The sequence below is a fragment of the Piliocolobus tephrosceles genome, chromosome 3 (genome assembly GCF_002776525.5).
Source record: "Piliocolobus tephrosceles isolate RC106 chromosome 3, ASM277652v3, whole genome shotgun sequence".
In the NCBI taxonomy this organism is placed as follows: domain Eukaryota; kingdom Metazoa; phylum Chordata; class Mammalia; order Primates; family Cercopithecidae; genus Piliocolobus; species Piliocolobus tephrosceles.
In genome coordinates, this window is record NC_045436.1 from 133014032 (window position 1) to 133035665 (window position 21634).

Consider the following 21634-nt stretch of genomic DNA (forward strand, 5'->3'; position numbering starts at 1 on the left):
AATTAACTATTACACTAATTCACAATTTTACAAAACTATGCATACAAAACAGTAGCTGTCTATGAGCAGGGTATGACCTGCAGCCTGCCAGTTTGCAGTCCTTTCTTTGCATGTCGGAGCAAGGGACTTGGCCCTTTATATAGACCCACGATGTAATAATACCCTAACCACATACCCACCATACGACTGGAATCACACATACACTGCCACAAGAGGTCTGCAGTGAAGGTCCCAAAGTCCCAGACGGTATGTAGAGAAAGAGTCCTGTTTTTTGTTTGTGTTGCTTTTACCACTGTGCTGATGGAATGCTATCTGATAACACACTTTTCTGACTCCTTTCTGACTCATAAAATTATTTTCACTGTAAAACCCAAACCTCAGTTGCTAGGTAGTGATTTAGAGTCATAGGAGGGGGCAGTGAGGGGAGAAGGCAGGGAGCTGGGGCTAAGTAAAAGCCCAGGGCTTTGTCAGCCTATAATCACCAACTATTCCACTCACCCTACTGGGTGAGACTCTTCTATACTCGCCCCAGACAGTTCTTATCTGGTGCTTCTCTTTCAAAGCTGTCATGCTGTGAAGTTGTGTTGTCACTGATTTGTAAGAGCGGTTTATATATTGTGAATATTTATTTTTTCTTTCTTATATGTATTGTAATTGGTTTTTCTAATTTTTAAAACATTGTGATGTCTTACACTGTAATTCTGTACAGGCTTACAGCTTTTCTGAGTCTATTTGAATAATATAAGTACTAGAAATGTGGCTAAAATGGGCCCATTAAAAGCAGTGGGCCAGGCACAGTGGCTCCTGTCTGCAATCCCGGCACTTTGGAGACTGAGGTGGGCAGATTGCTTGAGCTCAGGAATTTGAGACCAGCCTGGGCAACATGGTGAAATTCCATCTCTACAAAAAATTTAAAAACAAAAAATAGCTGAGTATAGTGGCATGTGCCTGTAGTCTCTGCTACTTGGGAGGCTGAGGCAGGAAGATCACCTAAGCCCAGGAGATAGAGACTGCAGTGAGATATAATTGCACCACTGTCCTCCAGCCTAGGTAACAGAGTGAGGAAAAAATAAAAATGAAAAGAAGGAAGAAAAAAGGCCGGGCGCGGTGGCTCAAGCCTTTAATCCCAGCACTTTGGGAGGCCGAGACGGGCGGATCACGAGGTCAGGAGATCGAGACCATCCTGGCTAACACTGTGAAACCCCGTCTCTACTAAAAAATACAAAAAACTAGCCGGGCGAGGTGGCGGGCGCCTGTAGTCCCAGCTACTCGGGAGGCTGAGGCAGGAGAATGGCATAAACCCGGGAGGCAGAGCTTGCATTGAGCTGAGATCCGGCCACTGCACTCTAGCCCGGGTGACAGAGCAAGACTCCGTCTCAAAAAAAAAAAAAAAAAAAAAAAAGGAAGGAAGAAAAAAAAGCATTGACACACTTCTTTTTTTTTTTTTTTTTTTTGAGACAGGGTCTCATTCTGTTACACAGGCTGGAGGGCAGTGGCGTGATCACAGCTCACTCCCACAGTCAAGCGATCCTCCTGCCTCAGCCTGCTGCATAGCTGGGACTACACACATGCACCACCATGCCCAGCTAATTTTTAAATTCCTTTTAGAGACACAGTCTCACTGTATTGCCCAGGCTGGTATTGAACTCCTGGGCTCAAGTGATCTTCCTGCCTTCACCTCCCAAAGTGTTAGGATTACAGGTGTGAGCCACTGTGCCCAGCCAGCACACAAATTATATCGCCTAGAAATCGATAATTTCACTAAAAGCCAGAAGATAGAACTAAAATTATTTAGGGTAAATATGTGTCTTATGTTTCTTAATTCAGCAACAAATTAGTTATGTTTATGCAACCATCATCATATAAAAATAAAAACAATTATAATTCAGTGGATCTTTTTTCACTTTATGGGAAGCAGGTTTGGTTTATCTGGCTTCAGTGCTTTTCCCTGCTGTTTACTTTTCACAAGTAAGTCATCTTTATTGTCATTTTGTTTTTACTGCAAAGTTCATTGGAGTCATCATTTTTGAAGAAACCAAAAATAGATGAGGTGGGCCCATATTATGGTCGCCATTTCTCTGATCTTTAGAAAAATAGTTCTCCATATTTGAAAACTAAGAATGCTCATAGAAGGACAATCTAACAGGCTTGCTATTTATAAGACACCTGAATTTGACTCCCATTTGAATGGATGTTTATCCCTGTCAAACTTATGCTTTGGACAGCAAAACACGTAATTTTTAAATTTTTGTTATTATTTTTGAGACAGAGTCCCCTCTTGTTGCCCAGTCTAGAGTGCAGCGGCATGATTACGGCTCACATCAGCCTCAACTTCCCAGGCTCAAGCTATCCTCCCACCTCAGCTTCCCAAGTAGCTGGGACTATAGGTACATGGCACCATACCCAGCTTTTTTTTTTTTTTTTTTCTATTTTTTGTAGAGATAAGGGTCTCACTACATTGCCGAGGCTGGTCTTGAACTCCTGGGCTCAAGCACTCCTCCTGCCTTGGCCTCCCAAAATGCTGGGATTACAGCCATGAGCCACTGTGTCCAGCTGAAACTCCTCATTTTAATGAGAATGGCATCCATTGAAGGCATTGTCCCCAATTGCTTTGTGACATCAGTCCTGGATCAAATGCAAACAGATTTTTCCTTATGACAAATTCTGCACTATAGCCCACAGTATTATATTGCTTTACTCTGTTTTTTTTTTTTTTTTGTTTTTTTCCCTGAGGTGGAGTATCTCTCTGTCACCCAGGGTAGAGTGCAGTGGTGCAATCTTGGCTCACTGCAACCTCTGCCTCCCGGGTTCAAGTGATTCTCCTGCCTCAGCTTCCCGAGTAGCTGGGACTGTAGGCGTGCGCCACCACGCCCAGCTAATTTTTGTATTTTTAGTAGAGACGAGGTTTCATCATATTGGTCAGGCTGGTCTTGAACTCCTGACCTCGTGATCCTCCTGCCTCGGCCTCCCAAAGTGCTGGGATTATAGGCATGAGCCACCGCACCCAGCTATATTGCTTTACTCTTAACATAGATTAAACGCCTATTACCTGATAGATTTTGTATGGCACACATTAAGAACATGCATTTTCTTGCATCTCTTGCTCTTTTTCTACTCTCCTAAAGCATTCATAGGCATGTATTTTCTACTATGATGGCTTATAACAAAAATCTGTAATACTCTTACTTGTGGTCATTGCTGGCTATGTAATTCGCTGAGACCAGTGCAAAATGAAAATATGGGACCTCCTCTGTAAAAAAACAGGAAAAAATACAGTTAAAGATACTAATGTAATAGGGATAATAGTGATACTGGAGTAACTACATGAACTTAAACATTGCAAAACTAATAGTTGTGATGTCATAATTTTATATAATACAATAAACAATAATCATTCATTAATGTTATGTCCTGACTACTATATTTTTCTGGCTCATTTTTCCGCAAATTCATCAAAATTTATTCTTTTCATTTCACTTTCATTTTCAATAGATATGAAATTTATGTCACACAATTTCTTTACCAATAGATAAGACTGAAAGCAACACCAGCCAGTCTTGGGAAATATAAAATCACAAATAAATTTTGATAATTTTTCATTTTTACTGATGCAGCTGTTAAGTGTTTCATAAACTGTGACAGCACTGATATAAATTTCTGATAAATTATTTTGAAATATAAATTTTAGTACTTCTAGAGTTGTTGGTTCTTGTGGAATAATTTTTCTAAAGGGACTTAACTCCTTAGACAACTCAGTTTTAAGTAAAAATCTGAATTTAATTTTAAGTATAAATTTATACAATGATATTTTAATGTTTCTGCAGACATAAGGAAATATTTCCTGAAACTTGTGGAGGTCTTACAAGAAACTGAAAGTGGCTTCATAATTTGTATATAATTCATAAGGCCTGTTTATGTATTCTGTCACTGACTCTTCAATTACAAGTAATTATCTTTCTGCTAAACAAGCTAAACAATTGGTTTGTACTTCCTAGGAAAATAGCATTCTTTTCTGTAGAATGTGACAATCTTTAAACTTAATTTCTGTTTCTAAGCCTGAGGTTATTTGCTTTGCAGTGTTGTAGTAGTTTTCAAAACTAGACATTCTAAATGCTTTAAGAATTCTAATAACCCGCTGCTATGCTACAACTATGTTCATGTATACACTTTTATTGTATACATGTTGTACTGATTTACTGACAAGTTAGTGGAATGCGTTCCTGTCCCAGTACTCAGGGTGGAGAGTTACTATTTGTGCAGATGATGCAGGGCTAAGCTCTGGGAAGGGATAGGCGAGCTGGTCCCTTCCCAGGCGACCAGTGGGAGCACTGCTAGTTCTGGCAATGCCCATATGCAGAGCCCTTTCCTATCTTTGGAGCCACAGCCACTACTCTCCTGACTGTTACTTCTGCTGCTGCCACCATTACCACTGCAAGTGGGCCCAGGTACTGGCTCAGCTGCACTCTGGACTGCCCTAAATCATGCATGCCTTCCCCGCTGGGGTGTTTCCGCTGCTCATGTGCATGCTTCATTGTCTCATTGGCTTCACTTACCAAACACAAATTCAAAGATAAAATCACTAAGAAATCCAAGAAAGCATCAGCAGAGGATTAAACCAACCATGGGCCCCTTCTGAGAGTGCAACTGCACAGCATATGGTCCTATAGATAGTCTATTAGGCGTCAGGATTTGGACTTTGTGTAGAAGAGAGGATAAGGTGACAAGGAAATGATGGGCACTGACAGATTTCCTCCATGATCTTAACTTAAAGCAATAGGTTGTTGATAAATCTACATCATCTTCATACTGAAATGTATGCTCTTTGAGAGCAAGAATCTTGTCTTATGCAGCCCTGTATTCCCCATGGGACCTACCTCTGTGCCTTCCATATAGCAGATGTTAAGTACATTAGTTTGAACACATAAATTGCTATTCTTCTGTTTCAGAAGGGTAACGTGTAAAGAGTTGGGAACAGGTGGTCCTTTTATATAAGGCATTAAACTGATCAAAACTGGTATAAAAAAATCTGATCTTGTCTGATCCAGGAGGAGAAATATCATTAGTAAGCATTGTGTTTTCTGTGTTCTTTCCACAAATGTGCCCTGTATAAACTTCCTGAGTTTGGTAGAGGAGAATCCTGGTTTTGCTTGCACATACAGAGCATGATGGATTTCATTTTTTCCCCTTTGTTTCCATGTCTTAGAAGCAAAATCATAGAAGGAAACTCTATAGACAATTTCAGATGGAAGATAAAAAAGGATTGGAAGTACAATTTGGCCATGACAATTAGGTGGGAAAGGGTGATGAAACTTATTAACCTAATAAGCTAAAGTACTTAAAGTAATAAGAAGTAACTTATTAACCTAATAAGCTAAAGTCCATCCTTTTCCATCTATTACTATGGGCTACATTTTGCACTGCATAAAGACAGAAAGGAGGGATAACATATAGAGGAATGAGTTATTTCCCATTTACTGGATTACATGGTTCCTGTGGCATGAATTTTTTTTAACTTCAAAGATTTTACACAATCTACGTGTCAAAAATTCCTGATTGGCTGGGCATGGTGGCTCACTCCTGTAATGCCAGCACTTTGGGAGGCCGAGGCTGGCGGATCACCTGAGGTCAGGAGTTCAAGGCCAGCCTGACCAACACGGTGAAATCCTGTCTCTACTAATACAAAAATTAGCGGGGCATGGTGGCAAGTGCCTGTAATCTCAGTTACTCGGGAGGCTGAGGCAGGAGAATCACTTGAACCCGGGAGACAGAGGTTGCACTGAGCCGAGATCCCACCACTGCACTCCAGTCTGGGTGTCTTGGGAAAAAAAAATTCATGATCACTAGTCATGCTATTAGTTAACAGCAGATCACAGGATTATAGATCTAGATGTGAAGAAGTAAGAAATCTCAAAGTGCTGATTTTTTTTTTTTTAAGTTTATGGGAAGAACAAATATTAAAGATGTAAGTCTCTAAGTTAAAGACTAATCACTGTCTTCTTCACCAACAGGTCTTAATCTTAATACTTTGAAGGGTAAATAATATTTATTCCAATTCCCACAAATGCTGCATTTCTCTAATAAAACCTGATAAAGGCTGGGTGTGGTGGCCCGTGCCTATAGTCCTAGCTACTCGGGAGACTGAAGTGGGAGGACAGCTTGAGCCCCAGGAGGTTGAGGCTGGTGTGAGCCGCAATTATGCCATTGCACTCCAGCCTAGGTGACAGAGTGAGACCCTGTCTCAAAGAAAAAAAAAAAAAACAAAAATCGAAAAACCTGACAAAAAGATGTGGATAGGATTGTAACAGTTTATGGATTCCCAGACAAGTATTTTGCCTTTCATTTTACTTCCTCCTTATGAGAATTGTTACCAGATTCTTGGTAATATAAATGCACAATTGGATGCATTTCACACATGTCAATATAAACTGCATTCAATCTTTGAAAGAAAGATATTATTGCAATTCTGCAACAGAGTAAAGTAAGCCAGGGGACTAGTTACTTATGCAGATAACAGTAACAGAGTCATACATTTAATAAATGTGAGTGTCTGCTATATATCAGGCACTTTAATAGTGCTGGGGATATATCTGTGAACAAAACAATACAAACAAAAACAAAAATGTTTGCCCTCATGTAGCTCACATTACACTGAAGAAACACAAGCAAAAAATAATGTACCTAAGTGTGTTGGAGGCCAAAAGGTTGAGGGGTCATGATCAACTCAATATACCACTGGAGGCCATATGAGTAAACAGCAAACTTTCTCATAAACGCAGAATGTTGGCAAACTGACAAACTGCGTCTGCCACTAGAAGGAATGCTGAGAGCAGTCATGCCCCAAGCACAGTGTTTCTTGTGATTAGGTATATCTGAAGCCTATTAGTAATAATACGAACCTGTGATCAATTAAGCAGCTCACCAGTCGTTACCTCCTCCTCCCTACTCTTTCTACCCAATAAATAAGAAGGGCTGTGGAAACCTGGAGACTGCCTTTGCTCACTAGAAGCGGGGAGCTCTCTTCTTTCCTGGTTCCCCTTCCTTTAAAATAGTTTCTTTTGTCCTAAGTTTACATTTCTACGTCCATCCCTTCCTTTAGTCTTGTAATGACGGTCTCAAGCAGTATTAGTGGCAGTCAGTCACATAAGTGAAAAAGTACATTGTAGAGGTTTATTTCTACAGAACAAACCACCTTCAAAACCAGGTGACTCAAAACAGTAAGTATTTATTATTGCTTACTAGAGCAAACGGAAAGGAAAATGGAAATGTGTGTGTGATAGAGAGAGAGGAAGAAGAAGAGAGAGGGAGAGGTACAAGGGGGTTGGGTTGCAATTTTAAATAAGGGGATCACCTTATTGAGAAGGCAGCTGTGGTATGCAGTCTCTTTGATGGTCCCCAGTAGTCTGAATTTCCTGGGCTTCTTTGAGTATCCTCTTTCTTTGAGTAGGGGCTGGACCTAGTAACTCCTTTCTAACAAAGAGAATATGGCAAAAGTGACAAGACTTTTCCAAGATTAAGTTATAATGAGATTGTCTTCCTTTTGTGGGCGCCCTTGCTTGCTTGCTCTGATGGAAGCTGGGTACCATGTTGTGAGATGCTCTATGCAGAGGTCCCTCCATAGAGGCAAGGAACTGAAGGAGGCCCCAGCCAATGAGGGGCCCTTTTTTTTCTTTCTTTCTTTTTTTTTTTTTGAGACAGGGTTTCCCTTTGTTACCCAGGCTGGAGTACAGTGGGGTTATCTTGACTCACTGCAACCTCTACCTCCTGGGCTCAAGAGATCCTCCTACCTCAGCCTCCCAAGTAGTTGGGACTACAGGTGCAAGCAACTACACCTGGCTAATTTTTGTATTTTTTGTAGAGGTGGGGTTTTGCCATGTTCCCCAGGCTGATCTTGAACTCCTGAGCTCAAACAATCCACCTGCCTTGGCCTCCAAAAGTGCTGAAATTACAGGTGTGAGCCACTGTGTCTGGCCTGGAACTAGGGCCTTTAGTTCAAAAGCCCATGGGGAACTGAACCCCACTAACAACCATGTGAGTGGGCTTGAAGGTGGTCCTCCCTCAGTAGAGCTTACAGATGAGACAACAGCCCCGGGGACATCTTAACTGCAGAGAATCCTTGAGGCCGAGGCACCCAGCTGAGTTGTACCTGGAATCCTGACCCCAGAAACAATGAGATAATAGATGTTTGTTTTTAGATCCTAAGACTTGGAGTCTTAGGGGACTAAAGACTGTTACACAGCAGTAGATAACTAATACAGTGATGTTTGAACATAGACTTGAAGAAGCTGAGTGAGAAGGCCATGCGGCTGTCTTGGAGAAGTGCATTCCAGGCAGAGGAAAAGCCAGTGCACAGACACTGAAGCATGGCATGACTGATGTGTATAAGGAGTATCATATACATGATCATCTACAGTCCACTGAGGAGAACAGCAGATGAGGTAACGTGTATGACTGGAGGCCACAGCATATTGGGCCTAGTGGGTTATTAGAACTTCAGCCTTACTCCGAGAGAAATTGGCAGCTGCGTTGCAGGGTTTGGAGACAGTAGTGTCATGATCTCATTTATGTTTGTGAAAGATCACTCTAGCTTGTGTTGAGAATTGTCTGTAAGGTATAAGGGGGAAAGCAGGGAGCTCACTTAGTCGGTTGCAATAATCTAGGCAAGAAATGAATGAAAATCACGATGGTAGTTAGTAGAAAGATGGTAACAGAGGTAGATTCTGGACATGCTCTAAATGTAGACTCACTGATTTCTGGATTGTGAAAGAAAGAAGAGTCAAGGAAGACTCCATGGCTTTTGGTTCGAGTAAGTGAAAAAAACAGGAAGAATGTAGGTGGCTCAGGTGCGGGGAAGAGGAAAATCAGAAATTCACCTTTAATCATGTCGAACTTAAGAACAGCTAGTGCTGTTCAAGTCAAGTAGAGCTGTTAAGTAGGCAACTGGATATATGAGTCTAGAGGTCAGGGTGATGTCTGGGCTGAATATATAAATTTAGGAGTTGTCAGCATATAAATAGTATTTAAAATTATGAGACTGAATGAGTTCACCAAGTATTGATAAAGAAAGGGACCCAGGACTGAGAACTGGGGCAATTCAACATTCAGACATCAGGAAACAGAAGAGATCAGCAGAGGAACCTGGGAAGGAACAGCCAGGGAGGTAGGAGGAAAATCCAGTGTAATGTCTCAGAACCAATTAAAGAATGCATCTTAAATGAGGTAACCAACTGCTACTATGCTGGGATGAACACTGAGAAACAATTCTTGGGTTTAGCAGTGTGGTCATTGGAGACCTTTTCTTTTTTTTTTTTTTTTTTTTTTTTTGGCCCAGAGGTCTTTTATTTTTTTTTTTAACACCTATTATGCCATGAATTCATAGGGAATAGGTTCCAGCAGCTCAGGCTCCTTCCCATTGGTCCTCACAAAGTGTGCTTCTCTAGGTGGAGCAGGCTGGCGCTTCAGTTGAACCCAGGTACCTTTCTCTTTGGCTTCTTTCTTTTTCTGATCATTTTCCTTCACGCGTTTCAGGAAGCTATCTCGGCTCTTAGAGTGTTTAATGTGCTCAATACGCACATTAATTCTCTTGGCAAGAATCTTGCCCTTAACTTGTTTGTTTACAACAATGCCAACAGCATGCTGGGTAACGTTGTAGACTCTCCCAGTTTTGCCATGGTAACACTTGTGGGGCATTCCTTTTTGAACAGTACCCATTCCCTTGATGTCTACAATATCACCTTTCTTATAGATTCGCATATACGTGGCCAAAGGAACAACTCCATGTTTTCTAAAAGGCCTAGAGAACATATATCGGGTGCCTCTCCTCTTTCCCTTTGTGTTCGTCATTTTGGCGAATTACAATTACTGGAAGATGGCGGTTCCGGCCGAAAGGAAAGACGGAGACCTTTTCAAGAGCAGTTTAATAAAGTTCTGAGAGCTAAAAAAATAAAAATAAAAAAAGTGACTATAGGGGGTTTAGCAGTGGGAGGGAAAGGACTGATGTTAGTAAGAATAGACTAATTTTTCCAGGAGCTTTGCTGCCAAGGAACTAGTGAGATCAGGTGGTATCTGGTGAGGGAAATGGAGTTAGGTTTTAAAAAGATATTTGGGGCCAGGCTCGGTGGCTCATGCCTGTAATCCCAGCACTTTGGGAGGCCAAGGCAGGTGGATTACTTGAGGTCAGGAGTTTGAGATCAGCCTGCTCAACACGGTGAAACCCCGTCTCTACTAAAAATATGAAAATTGAAAATTAGCTGGGCGTGGTGGCACACTCCTATAATCTCAGTTAGTTGGGAGGCTGAGGCAGGAGAATCACTTGAACCTGGGAGTGGAGCTTGCAGTGAGCCGGGATCACACTACTGCACTCCAGCCTGGGCAACATAATAAGACTCTGTCTCAAAAAAATAAACAAGTAAAATAAATATCAAGATATTTGGGCCTGGCGCGGTGGCTCACACCTGTAATCCCAGCACTTTGGGAGGCCGAGGTGGGTGGATCACCTGAGGTCGGGAGTTCGAGATCAGCCTAACATGGAGAAACCCCGTCTCTACTAAAAATACAAAATTAGCCGGGCATGATAGCGCATGCCTGCAATCCCAGCTACTTGGGAGGCTGAGGCAGGAGAATCACTTGAACCTGGGAGGCAGAGGTTGCAGTGAGTCAAGATCACACCATTGTGCTCCATCCTGGGCAACAAGAGCAAAACTGTCTCAAAAAAAAAAAAAAAAAAAATTGGGCCCAGCACAGTGGCTCATGACTGTAATCCCAGCACTTTGGGAGGCCAAGGCGGCCCAATTGCTTGAGCCCAGGAATTCAAGACCAGCCTGGGCAACACGGTGAAACCCCGTCTCTACAAAAAATACAAAAATTAGCCCGGTGTGATAGTGCGCACCTGTAATTCCAGCCACTCACGAAGGTGAGGCAGGAGGATCACCCCAACCCAGAAAGGTCAAGTCTGCAGTGAGTTGTGATCATGCCACTGCACTCCAGCCTCGGTGACAGAAGGGGACCCTTGTCTCAAAAAGAGATTTATCTTCTGATGGGAAAGTGGGAATGTTGAGAGGAGGGCAAAAAATTGACATAATAGAGGGAAGAATGGTCAATGTCCTTAGGTAGGTGAAAGAGAATCCAATCTAGCGCCCAAAAGGTCTGAGTTTTGGGTAGAAATTCAAAGTTTGTTTACAGTTTTAGGAAAAAAAAATGTTAAATGGATGAAATGAACAAGAAATATTACTGATGTCTTGTCTAGTAGTCTCTTCAAGTTATTATCTGTATCTTTCATTGTCTTTGAGGTATTTTACAACTCTGTAAGTGGCAGATAACTGATAGAAATGCAAATAATTCTTTTCCATAGACATATAGTGAATTTTGCCCAGTGGAGACACAGTTGATTCCCCTCCCCCATTATAGAGGCCAGTTGTGCATCTGTTAAGCAAATTCATTTTGACATGCCTCGTATCAATATATGTATCTGTTTTTAGGATTATTTTTTAAACTAGTTCCAACATCTTAGTGGTTCCTTTATTAGTGAGTTAAGTAAAATCTTTGGCACATGTTCATTTTATATTTATATGAGAATTTATATGAGAAACTTTTTTTTTTTTCTTTTAAAGAGGCCAGGTGCAGTGCATGTAATCTCAGCACTTTGGGAGACTGAGATGGGGAGATCGCTTGAGGCCAGGAGTGCAAGACCGGCCTGGGCAACACAGCAAGACATTGACTCTACCAAAAAAAAAAAAAAAGGATTCTTCAACTTCAACAATAGTAACACGAGGAAAGGTAATGCATACAGATGCTTAGGTGGGTGGAAGTGGTGGTGCCAACCAGTGCAAGTTCTTTCCAATAGCTTCACTTTTCTGAGAAAAGATGTAAAATAGGTAGGAGAGTGGCAAATGGACTAGAGAATTTTAATATGACTGCAGCATTAAAAGCCACTTGAGGCCAAGCAAAGTGGCTCATGCCTGTAATCCCAGCACTATGGGAGGCCAATGCAGGTGGATCACCTAAGGTCAGGAGTTTGAGACCAGCCTGGCCAACATGGTGAAACCCCGTCGCTACCAAAAATACAAAAATTAGCCAGGCATTGTGACGCTCGCCTGTAATCCCAGCTACTTGGGAGGCTGAGGTAGGAGAATTGCTTGAACCCGGAGGCAGATGCTGCAGTGAGCAGAGATCATACCACTTCACTCCAGCCTGGGTGACAGAGGGAGACTCTGTCTCAAAAAAAAAAAAAAAAAAGCCACTTGTGGTTAGTGGTCATGAATTTAAAGTGAGCTATTAATGTATTGAATTTCTCCAGGCACAGTTCAACTGTATGGGTGCACACACAAAGGAGGGAAGGTTCAATTAACCAGGATTTTGGCTTTGGTAAGTGGGTAGGCAAAAGCAATATAAGGAGGCAAGAGAGTTGGGGATATATATAAAGGACTGATTATAATGATTTACTAGGAATTTAATCCAGGTAAGGAGGTAAGAGAAGATTCATGAGAAATGAATGACAGTGAAAATGTGATGAGATCAAAAGACTGGAGATCCCAGTAGAGCTGACAGATTGTTGGAGTTGCAGTACTAAAACAATGAGCTGGAAAGGCAGGTGTTAATAGTCAGAAAGGAAGAAAACAACACTATTTCTGTTTGGGGTCGGCATTCTAGCATCTGAACATTCTGTTGTTGGAGGATCACTTACCTGCTAACCACCACACTCCCCTTTTTGTGTGTAGGAGGACAGATGTTTTGCATGGAGTGCTTACTTATTCCTTCTAGTCTCTCTCAATGTGATGATTCCATGCAATCAAGTTTTTTTGTTTTGTTTTGTTTTTTCAAGAGTGAACAAAATCTGCAGACAGGCAGGCAGCATGATGAGCAGGGTCTCTGTGGAAGGTTGTGCAGTTTGTACACTGCACAAGGGACACCGGGCTGAGATCCATCCCAAACTCTGCTCACTGACTGTGGCCCCATCACCAGTTGACATTTTTGGCCCACAAAGGCTCATGCCCTGCCACCATGGGGCTGTTCCTTGGGTCATGCCTTTTCTGCTTCCCAGAAAGGTGCTGTGTAGGCCAGCGAGCTCTGATAAAGACTGCATATGCACCATGAGGTTTAAGCCAGAGGGCTGGGCTTGAGGGAGATGTGCCCTTTTGTTGAAAAAATCCCTTGTGGACTTGTATCCTCAAATTGCTTCAAGCATTCAGTCTTTTTGAACGAAGGGACTGATATTATACTTTCTCAATTATATGTATAAAGTAGCTCTTGACATATAGTTTCATTTGGGTAATTAGGTTTTACTTCTCCCAAAACCAATACTTGGCTTTCTAGATCACTGCTATTTGAGAAAAATGATGAGGTATCATATGCATTATTTATGGATCACTGGTCTCTCCACTGTTTCTTGTCTATTTATCAGGAAAATCTTAGACTAATATATTTATGAAAAACCAGTTGAATGTTTTGTTTTGTTTTGTTTTTTTCTCCTGATAAGTAATGTGAAAGAGTGGGGAGAAGTTGCTTAAATAGTTTACAGGGGTAAAGAAATTCGACTTGCTCATTTACTGTTTTACAGTCTTCTTTAATATATCAGCTCATTTTGAGAGATCTCACTTATCAATGGTTCTTGAGTTTTCAGGCACCTTATGCAAATGTTGCAGTCTCCTTAAACCAGATATCTATTAAGCTACATACATAAATATCTGCAAAGGTTTTGTGTGTGTGTGTGTGTGTGTGTGTGTAGGAATTCTAGCAATAACCACTCATTGAAGTAAAAATCTAATACAGGGCACAGCTTTGTAGAGAGAAAATAATCCATGTTAGAGTAAGCAAATGTTAGTGTGTAGGATGAGCTTCACAAAAACAAAGGCCATTTTCAGCACACTTTTAGTCAGTAATCAAGGGAAGGCTGCTAATGAGGTAGTTCAATGTCATTTCCCCTACTTCATGGTAGTAGAAAATGAAAGATTAAGGCTATTTAAACCAACAGGAAAATCATGAATCGCCACCTTTAAGCTACTTCTGGGTCCTTGTGAAGAATCTGCAAAATCCCTGATGCTCTCCCGCTAGGCACATGGAATATTTTCACCAACACAAAAAACAGTGCTGATTCTGACACCACAAGCACTGCTCAATTCTCATTTATTTCCTACTGGTGACGCTTTCACCAAAGGCCATGCTACGTTGTTCTGAACCCCTTTCAGGCCATCACTATTTCCTCTTTTATCTTTACCTAGAAATGTGATGTTTGGGCAAAGAAGGAAAAGGGAAAGTATGAAACAGGGATGAGTGGGAGAGAGACAGCAGGAAACAGGGGTGGGAAACTGGACACTGCAGCTTTCTCACACCCCTGACAGGGTGCGTCATCAGATGCTTATTATTTTACTTAAGAGTACAATGAGATTCAAGAACATCAGCCAAATCTCTAGTCTAACCTGGGCATAAAATTGCATGCTGAAATAAAATACATTTTTCTCCAAATAATTTATTAAAAATTACACTTGATATTCATGTGGAAATTAAGACCAAAATGCAATATGCTTTCCATTTCCAATGTACAAAGAGTTTTGTTCCTGACAATGACAAATTCTAAATAATAAGTAAAATAAATATGGCATTTATTTAGGTAGTGTGAGCCACAGGTTAATCTTAAGTGGTGTTTGGTTGATGGAAGAGAAAATGCTCCATCAGAATTGTTGTAAGAACTTTCAAATGTGCTTGACATGCATTCAGGAGTGGTGACTTACGCCTGTAATCCCAGGACTTTGGGAGGCCGAGGCAAGTGGATCACCTGAGATCGGGATTTCGAGACCAGCCTGGCCAACATGGTGAAACCCCATCTCTACTGGAAATACAAAAATTAGCCAGGTGTGGTGGTGGGCGCCTGTAATCCCAGCTACTTGGGAGGCTAAAGCAAGAGAATCGCTGGAACCCAGAAGGCGGAGTTTGCAGTGAGCCAGGATCCCACCACTGCACTCCAGTCTGGGTGACAGAATGAGACTGTCTCAAAAAAAAAAGGAATCTTAGTTTAACGGTTTCGGGTTATAGCTCCAGGGATGGGGGTGGGGATGATTGACTATGAATTTGATATGTATCTTATTAATCATAAGGTTCTATCCCCCATAGCAAAGTACATATAAATGCAAAGCTTTTGTGCTTAGCTGACTGTAATAGGACATCTTCATAAAAGGAATACACTTAACACCTCAGCCAATAAGCCAGAAAATCTTATGCTGCACAAATGTGCAGTTTTAATGTGTTGCTCAGGCTATAGTATTATTTTTTAAGTTTTTGGTTTTGTTTTATACCATGCATTTATTTCCCTCTGAATTAATCACAGGTACTTTCTTTAACATAAGCTATTTTAAGTATAAACTTTATTCCTGAATATTTTCAGATGCATTCTGCTAGTTCAAATAAACTCAGACATTAATCCAATTTGAATAACTACATATGAATGAGGCTACAGTATTATTCAATCCAGAGTGTGTCACTTCCGTTCATGAAGGCTTGCTATGCATAAATATAAAAATATTTTATCTTCTGATGCTTTCACTTTTGAAGTACTCCCTTCAAGGGACTTAAAAAAAATTAAAGAGCTTTCAAAGTGTTCTGTGAGGCTATGATTTGAGGGAGAGACAAATGGAAATGGCTAATGATAGTTATTTAACTGGAGCTATTTGTGGTAACATGCGAAAGTATAAATGAACTCCAACAAACTCATTTTTCCCTGAAACTTTTGGTGGAAAATTATATATTATTTTGAGATAGGGTCTTGCTCTGTTGCCCAGGCCAGGCTGGGGTGCAGTGGCGTGACCTCGGCTCACTGTACCCTTGACCTCCTGGGCTCAAGCGATTTTCCCACTTCAGCCCACTCCCAAGTATCTGGGACTACAGACATGTACCACCACTCTTGGCTAATTTTTGTATTTTTTTTGTGGAGATAGGATTTCACCATGTTGCCCAAGCTGGTCTTGAACTCTTGGACCCAAGCAATCTGCCCACCTTGACCTCCCAAAGTGCTGGGATTACAGATGTGAGCCATTGCACCCAGCCTATTATTTTGAAAGGTTATTCTGCCTTTACTGAAATGCAACAAACAGTTATTGAGCACCTACTATATTATTATATAGTCCATCCCTACTAGGCTACCGCAGCCATTGATGATCTTATCTCATCCTTTGTGTGTGTGTGTGTGTGTGTGTGTGTGAAGCTGTTTGTATATTTTTGGTTAGTTTGCTTGCGAAGCAGCTTGGAGAAGTTTCATCTACTTTTTTTTTTTTTTTTGAGACAGAGTCTGGCTCTGTCGCCCAGGCTGCAGTGTAGTGGCACCATCTCGGCTCACTGCAAGCTCTGCCTCCCGGGTTCACGCCATTCTCCTGCCTCAGCCTCCCAAGTAATTGGGACTACAGGCACCCGCCACCGCGCCCGGCTAATTTTTTTTATTTTTAGTAGAGACGGGGTTTCACCATGGTCTCGATCTCTTGACCACATGATCCGCCCACCTCGGCCTCCCAAAGTGCTGGGATTACAGGTGTTAGCTGCCGTGCCCGGCCTGTTTCATCTACTTTTTATCAGTTCGTTGGTTTTATAAAATAAAGCATCTCAGAAAGTGGACCCAGAAATCGCAGATCTGCCATTAGTATTTATTCTTTAAAGATACTTTGGAGATTCATTTTCTTGAGTGGCACTGCCATGCTCATTCAGTGAAAACCTGTGGGGTATAGAAATGGAATGGAGAGTTTTAAACAGCTCTGCCAAAACTGTACTTTGGGCTCCAGACTCCACTGTCCTTAGGCATTGAAACCATCACCTGGTTTGCTTTCTTCATGACTGAGGTTAACTTAAAACAAAAATGGTAGGAAAGCTTTTCTGTGCTTCGGGTAAGAGACAAATTTGCTTTTGTAGAATTGGTGGCTGAGAAAGGCAGACAAGGCCTGACTAAAGAAGACATTTGTCACCACTAGCCACCAGGTGAAGTTGTGGAACCCAAAGGTGACAGCCATGGAAACGTAGATCATCAGTTCTGCTAAGTAGTTAGGGGAAGAAACATATTCAAACCAGTCTCCAAATGGGATCCTGTGGTTACAGTGAATGACCACTCCTGAAAGGGTAAAAGAAGATCTCATAAGCATTTAAAGGTTTGAAAAGAAAGTTTCACCACTTCACTCCCAAATCGTTTACAGAAACGTTTTTTATTTTTTTGAGACACAGTCTTGCTCTGTTGTCCAGGCTGGAGTGCAGTGGTGCAGGCATGGCTCACTGTAGTCTCATCCTTCCAGGCCCAGGCAATCCTCCCATCTCAAACTCCCCAGTGGCTAGAACCACAGGTACGCACCACCATGCCTGGCTCATTTTTTGAATTTTTTGTAAAGACAGGGTCTGCCTATGTTGCCCAGGTTGGTCTCAAACCGCTGGACTCAAGTGATCCTCCCATCTCAGCCTCCCAAAGTGCTGGGATTATCAGTGTGAGCCAACCTGCCCAGCCCAGAAACTCTTATTTAGAAGAGTATCATAGATGTGTGTAAACCACCATCCTGTCACACTTCTGTCAGTCTATTACATATTGAAAAGTCATATGCTTAGGTTAAATTGTCAACTGTCAATAAGCACAAGAGAAAAGCCAGTTACTCCAGCAATCCTCCAAGCTACTACTTAAGAGCTCAGACTACTCCAGAGTCAGACTGCACAAGTTTAAATCCTGGCTCTCCCACTTACTAGCTGTGTAACTTTAGATAAATTGCTTAACCTCTTTGTGCCTTAGTTTCCTCATCTGTAAAATGAAGACTAGTCTGTCATCTCATGTCGGCATTGTGAAGCTATATGTAAAGCACTCAGAACAGGGCCTGGGACAAAATAAGTACTTGATAAATATTAAAACTATTCAATTTTTTGGCCAGACACGGTGGCTCATGCTTGTAATCCTAGCACTTTGGGAGACTGAGGTGGGTGGATCACCTGAGGTCAGGAGTTCGAAACCAGCCTGGCCAACATGATGAAACCCCATCTCTACTAAAAATATAAAAATTAGCCAGGTGTGGTGGCACATGCCTGTAATCCCAGTTACTTGGGAGGCTGAGGCATGAGAATCGCTTGAACCTAGGAGGCGGAGGTTGCAGTCCAGCAACCAGTCTGGGTGACAGAGTGAGAGTCTGTCTCAAAATAAATAAATAAAATAAAATAAAATAAATAATAGGCCAGGCACAGTGGCTCACACCTATAATTGGGGCACTTTGGGAGGCCAAGGTGGGTGGATCACCTGAGGTCAGGATTTCGAGACCACCCTGGCTAACGTGGTGAAACCTTGTCTCTACTAAAACAATACAAAAATTAGCTGGGTGTGGTGGTGCACGCCTGTAGTTCCAGCTACTTGAGAGGCTGAGGCAGGAGAATCACTTGAACCCGGGAAGCGGAGGTTGCAGTGAGCCGAGATCGTGCCATTGCACTCCAACCTGGGTGACACAGCGAGACTCCATCTCAAAAATAAAATAAATAAATAAATAAAACTATTCAGTTTTTTTTTTTTTTGAGACAGAATCTAGCTCTGTCACCCCAGCTGGAGTGCAGTGGCACGATCTCGGCTCACTGCAACCTCCGCCTCCCAGGTTCAAGTGATTCTAGTGCCTCAGCCTCCCAAGTAGCTGGGACTACAGGTGCCCACACCACTACACCCAGCTAATTTTTGTATTTTTAGTAGAGACGGGGTTTCACCATGTTGGCCAGGCTGATCTTGAACTCCTGACCTCAAGTGATCCGCCTACCTTGGCTTCCCAAAGTGCTGGGATTACAGGCGTGAGCCACTGTGCCTGGCCTATTCAATTTCTAATATTTCAAAAAACCTAATGGAAACTGTACCTGTAATAAGTCAACACAAACTAACTTAAAGGTCAAGTTTTTATGCTGTGGCTGGTACTAACTCCATGGTAACACTTAGTTCTCACATGCTGATGAGACACAAACTGTAGAATCACAGAATGTCAGAACTACTTGGGTCCAGAGAGGTCTTTCAATGTAAGGCTCCCGTTTTCACAGATAGGAAGATCGAGGCCCAGAGAAGTGTCTTGCCAAAAATAAATATTTGATATAGTCAACTAACTAGGGCAGGAAGGAAAAGTATACAGGCCCATGGAGAACTAACTTCTGAGGGTTAAAATCCATATGCAGAGGCTTTAAAAGAGGTCTCACCTGCTTTATTTTTCCTGAGATTGCTGAGAATAACATGGCACTTATACTGATGGGCAGATGACCAGATGAACATCATCATCCCGAGAATATGGAACCACCGTGCTTGCATCAGTACATTTTTCCCTGTTACGTAGGCTATAGGAATAAGAATTGTTAGCCAACACTAAACGATTTCACAGGCTCAGGGAATTAAACAAATCATTTAGTCAGCAGAAACACAATTATCCACGTATTCTGTTCCTCAATATCCTAATGTAATTTCCCAAGTACAAAGAGGGGAACCTGTTCCTCAATATCCCGATGTAATTTCCTGATGTAATTTCCCAGTACAGAGGGCAGAGCTCTGTCTCTCTGGACAAAGAAGATATGTTCGTCAGTTACGGGCAGCTTCAGTCCCCGTGGCAGAGAATTCCATACAGACACATTCTCTTGCTTCTTCTCTAAATGGTTCAAGCACAAAGTTCAGCTCCCCTACTGTGATCTACTTTCGCATGGTAAGACTCTTTTGTGTTTACCTTGCTAAGTCCAGTTGTAAGTCTTCTTATGTTTTACAGTGAAGAAAAACACTTTCTAAGGAAATCTCTCTCTGAGCTACCATCCTGCTAGCGAGAGCCTGAAAGCGGAATGCTGACTTGACTAGCTCTGGCCAATGAAGGAAATCAGCAGTGGAAAGGCTACCAGGGGTCTTTCTCAAAAGAGGGGGACAGTAAACTGCAAGATGAACAACTCGATGCCATCCAGGTCTGAATAAGAGAGAACACAGTCGAGAGACTGAGTTTCAGGAGTGGAAACACTCAAAGCCTCATCTTCCACTTTCTTCTCTGGCTGCTAGGAAGAAGGGAAAAACACAGACCACCTGGTGACCTGTGGCGCAAACCACTGGCTTCAGAAAACAGAGACTTCCCTCTGAGCAGCAGGAAGCAGTTAGCTTAGTCTGAGGCTTGACTGAAGAAACAAATGTGTCCACTGATAATGGGCAAGAGCCTGAGGCTCTGGAGCCAAGGGGGAACCCTAAAAAGCTGATTCAAGTAAGAGAACCAAGGATCATGCAATTCCACATGGCCACCTCAAAGCAGGAATCAGTTAATGACAGTTAAGGACTGATGAAAATCCACCGGTCTACCTGTGTCAGTTTATTTTTTAAAAGCTTGTTTTATATAATCAATCTACTATAGTCTTTTAGTGTTTACAAGTTTAGGCATTTAACTACTAGGTTATATTTTTTAAAAAAGTTCAAAACAGACTGGGTACAGTGGCTCACACCAGCAATCCTGGCACTTTGGGGGACCAAGGCAGGAGGATCATTTGAGGGGTTTGAGACCAGCCTGCCAACATAGGGAGAACCTGTGTCTACAAAAATGAAATAAGCAAAATATTAAAAATACAGTTTTAAATCTGATAGGCTTCAAGAGCAAGTCAACAGGATGAAAATTTAGAGGGTCTGGAAGTTCAAATCACTAATAAGTCCTTTACTCTAAATGCTGAGAATTTACCTATGGGAAAAAGGATTTGTTAAAGGTAATGCCAGAATTATAATGCAGGAAAAGGGAGGCAGATGGAAGGGTCACATTTCCTCAGTTCTACTCAGTATTTATTTGTTTATTCATTAGTTACTTAAGGAGTGCCTACTAAACCTGGCCCTGCTGCAGGTACAAAGGATAAAGCAGGAAATAAGTCAGGCAAGATCCCAGTCCTTATAGTTACATCCTAGTTTGCAGAGTCTTCTTTTCACTTTAAGAAGAACCCTGTGAAATCAGTATGTGTCAGTAATTACTAATGAAGCCTCTGAGGCTCAGAGAAGCTCAATGAGCCAGATGCAGGCCCATGAGACTCTGGAGCCCATGTTATTTCTATCACACCCTTTGGTTGGCAAATGCCCCAATGTGTTTTCTCTCAATGAATTACTGAAACCAACTTTCCCCATATTGTCCCAAATGATCCCACATGACCCTTGAAGGAAAAGAGGTGAAACAGAAAACAGCTTCAGAAAGGAGTGCTTGGAAAGTTATTTTTATGGGCTCCTCTTCCTTGACTGTCTATGCAGGAAGGAAGGCAGAAGTTGAGATGCAGCCAGTAGAGGAAACTCTGGGAGAGGCAGGTAAGGCCAACAGACACGAACACACTGAAAGCTAGCAGCCACCAAGTGCTCTGCAAAGTTCCTTTAGGGGGAGAACCAGCACTGCCCACCAGGAATGACAGCCCCTTCCACTGTACTGGCTGGCAGAATGCCACCACAGACATGCCAGGGAGGAATAAGTTCAGAGGAATCAGACAGAGAGATGCTAGCTAAGTGGCTGGAGCCAATGAATAATTCATGAATTGAGAAAGATCGTCAATAAATCCTCCTTTAAAATCACTCCTCTAGTCAGAGGCCTTAGGTTGAGCTACAGCAAAAGAGAGAAGACTTTCATGGGGCACTCATACCAAAATCTAACCTGAGGAGGAAGCTCACTCACAGATTGCTGGAAATCGC

The 21634-nt window shown here is 42.0% G+C and overlaps 2 protein-coding genes and 1 long non-coding RNA gene across 3 annotated transcripts in view; 1 reads left to right on the forward strand and 2 right to left on the reverse strand.

Moving 5' to 3' along the window:
* LOC111526486 lies at positions 1–20275 on the forward strand. Its single transcript, XR_002726375.1, has 4 exons — positions 1–246; positions 8272–8435; positions 11607–11772; positions 19716–20275. It is a non-coding gene; the product is annotated as an uncharacterized LOC111526486 (long non-coding RNA).
* On the reverse strand, positions 9323–9884 carry LOC111526485 (60S ribosomal protein L21). Its single transcript, XM_023192221.2, has one exon. The coding sequence runs from the start codon at positions 9838–9840 to the stop codon at positions 9358–9360; it is 483 nt and encodes a 160-aa protein (XP_023047989.1). The 5' UTR covers positions 9841–9884; the 3' UTR covers positions 9323–9357.
* The window catches only part of SRD5A3 (steroid 5 alpha-reductase 3), a 24300-nt gene continuing 19267 nt past the window's right edge, over positions 16602–21634 (reverse strand). Inside the window, exons 4-5 of the mRNA XM_023192220.1 lie at positions 19162–19296; positions 16602–17080 (exon numbers count right to left, since the gene is read on the reverse strand). Coding sequence (XP_023047988.1) covers positions 16821–17080; positions 19162–19296 — 395 coding nt within the window. The 3' untranslated portion in view covers positions 16602–16820. The remainder of the gene's footprint in view (positions 17081–19161; positions 19297–21634) is intronic.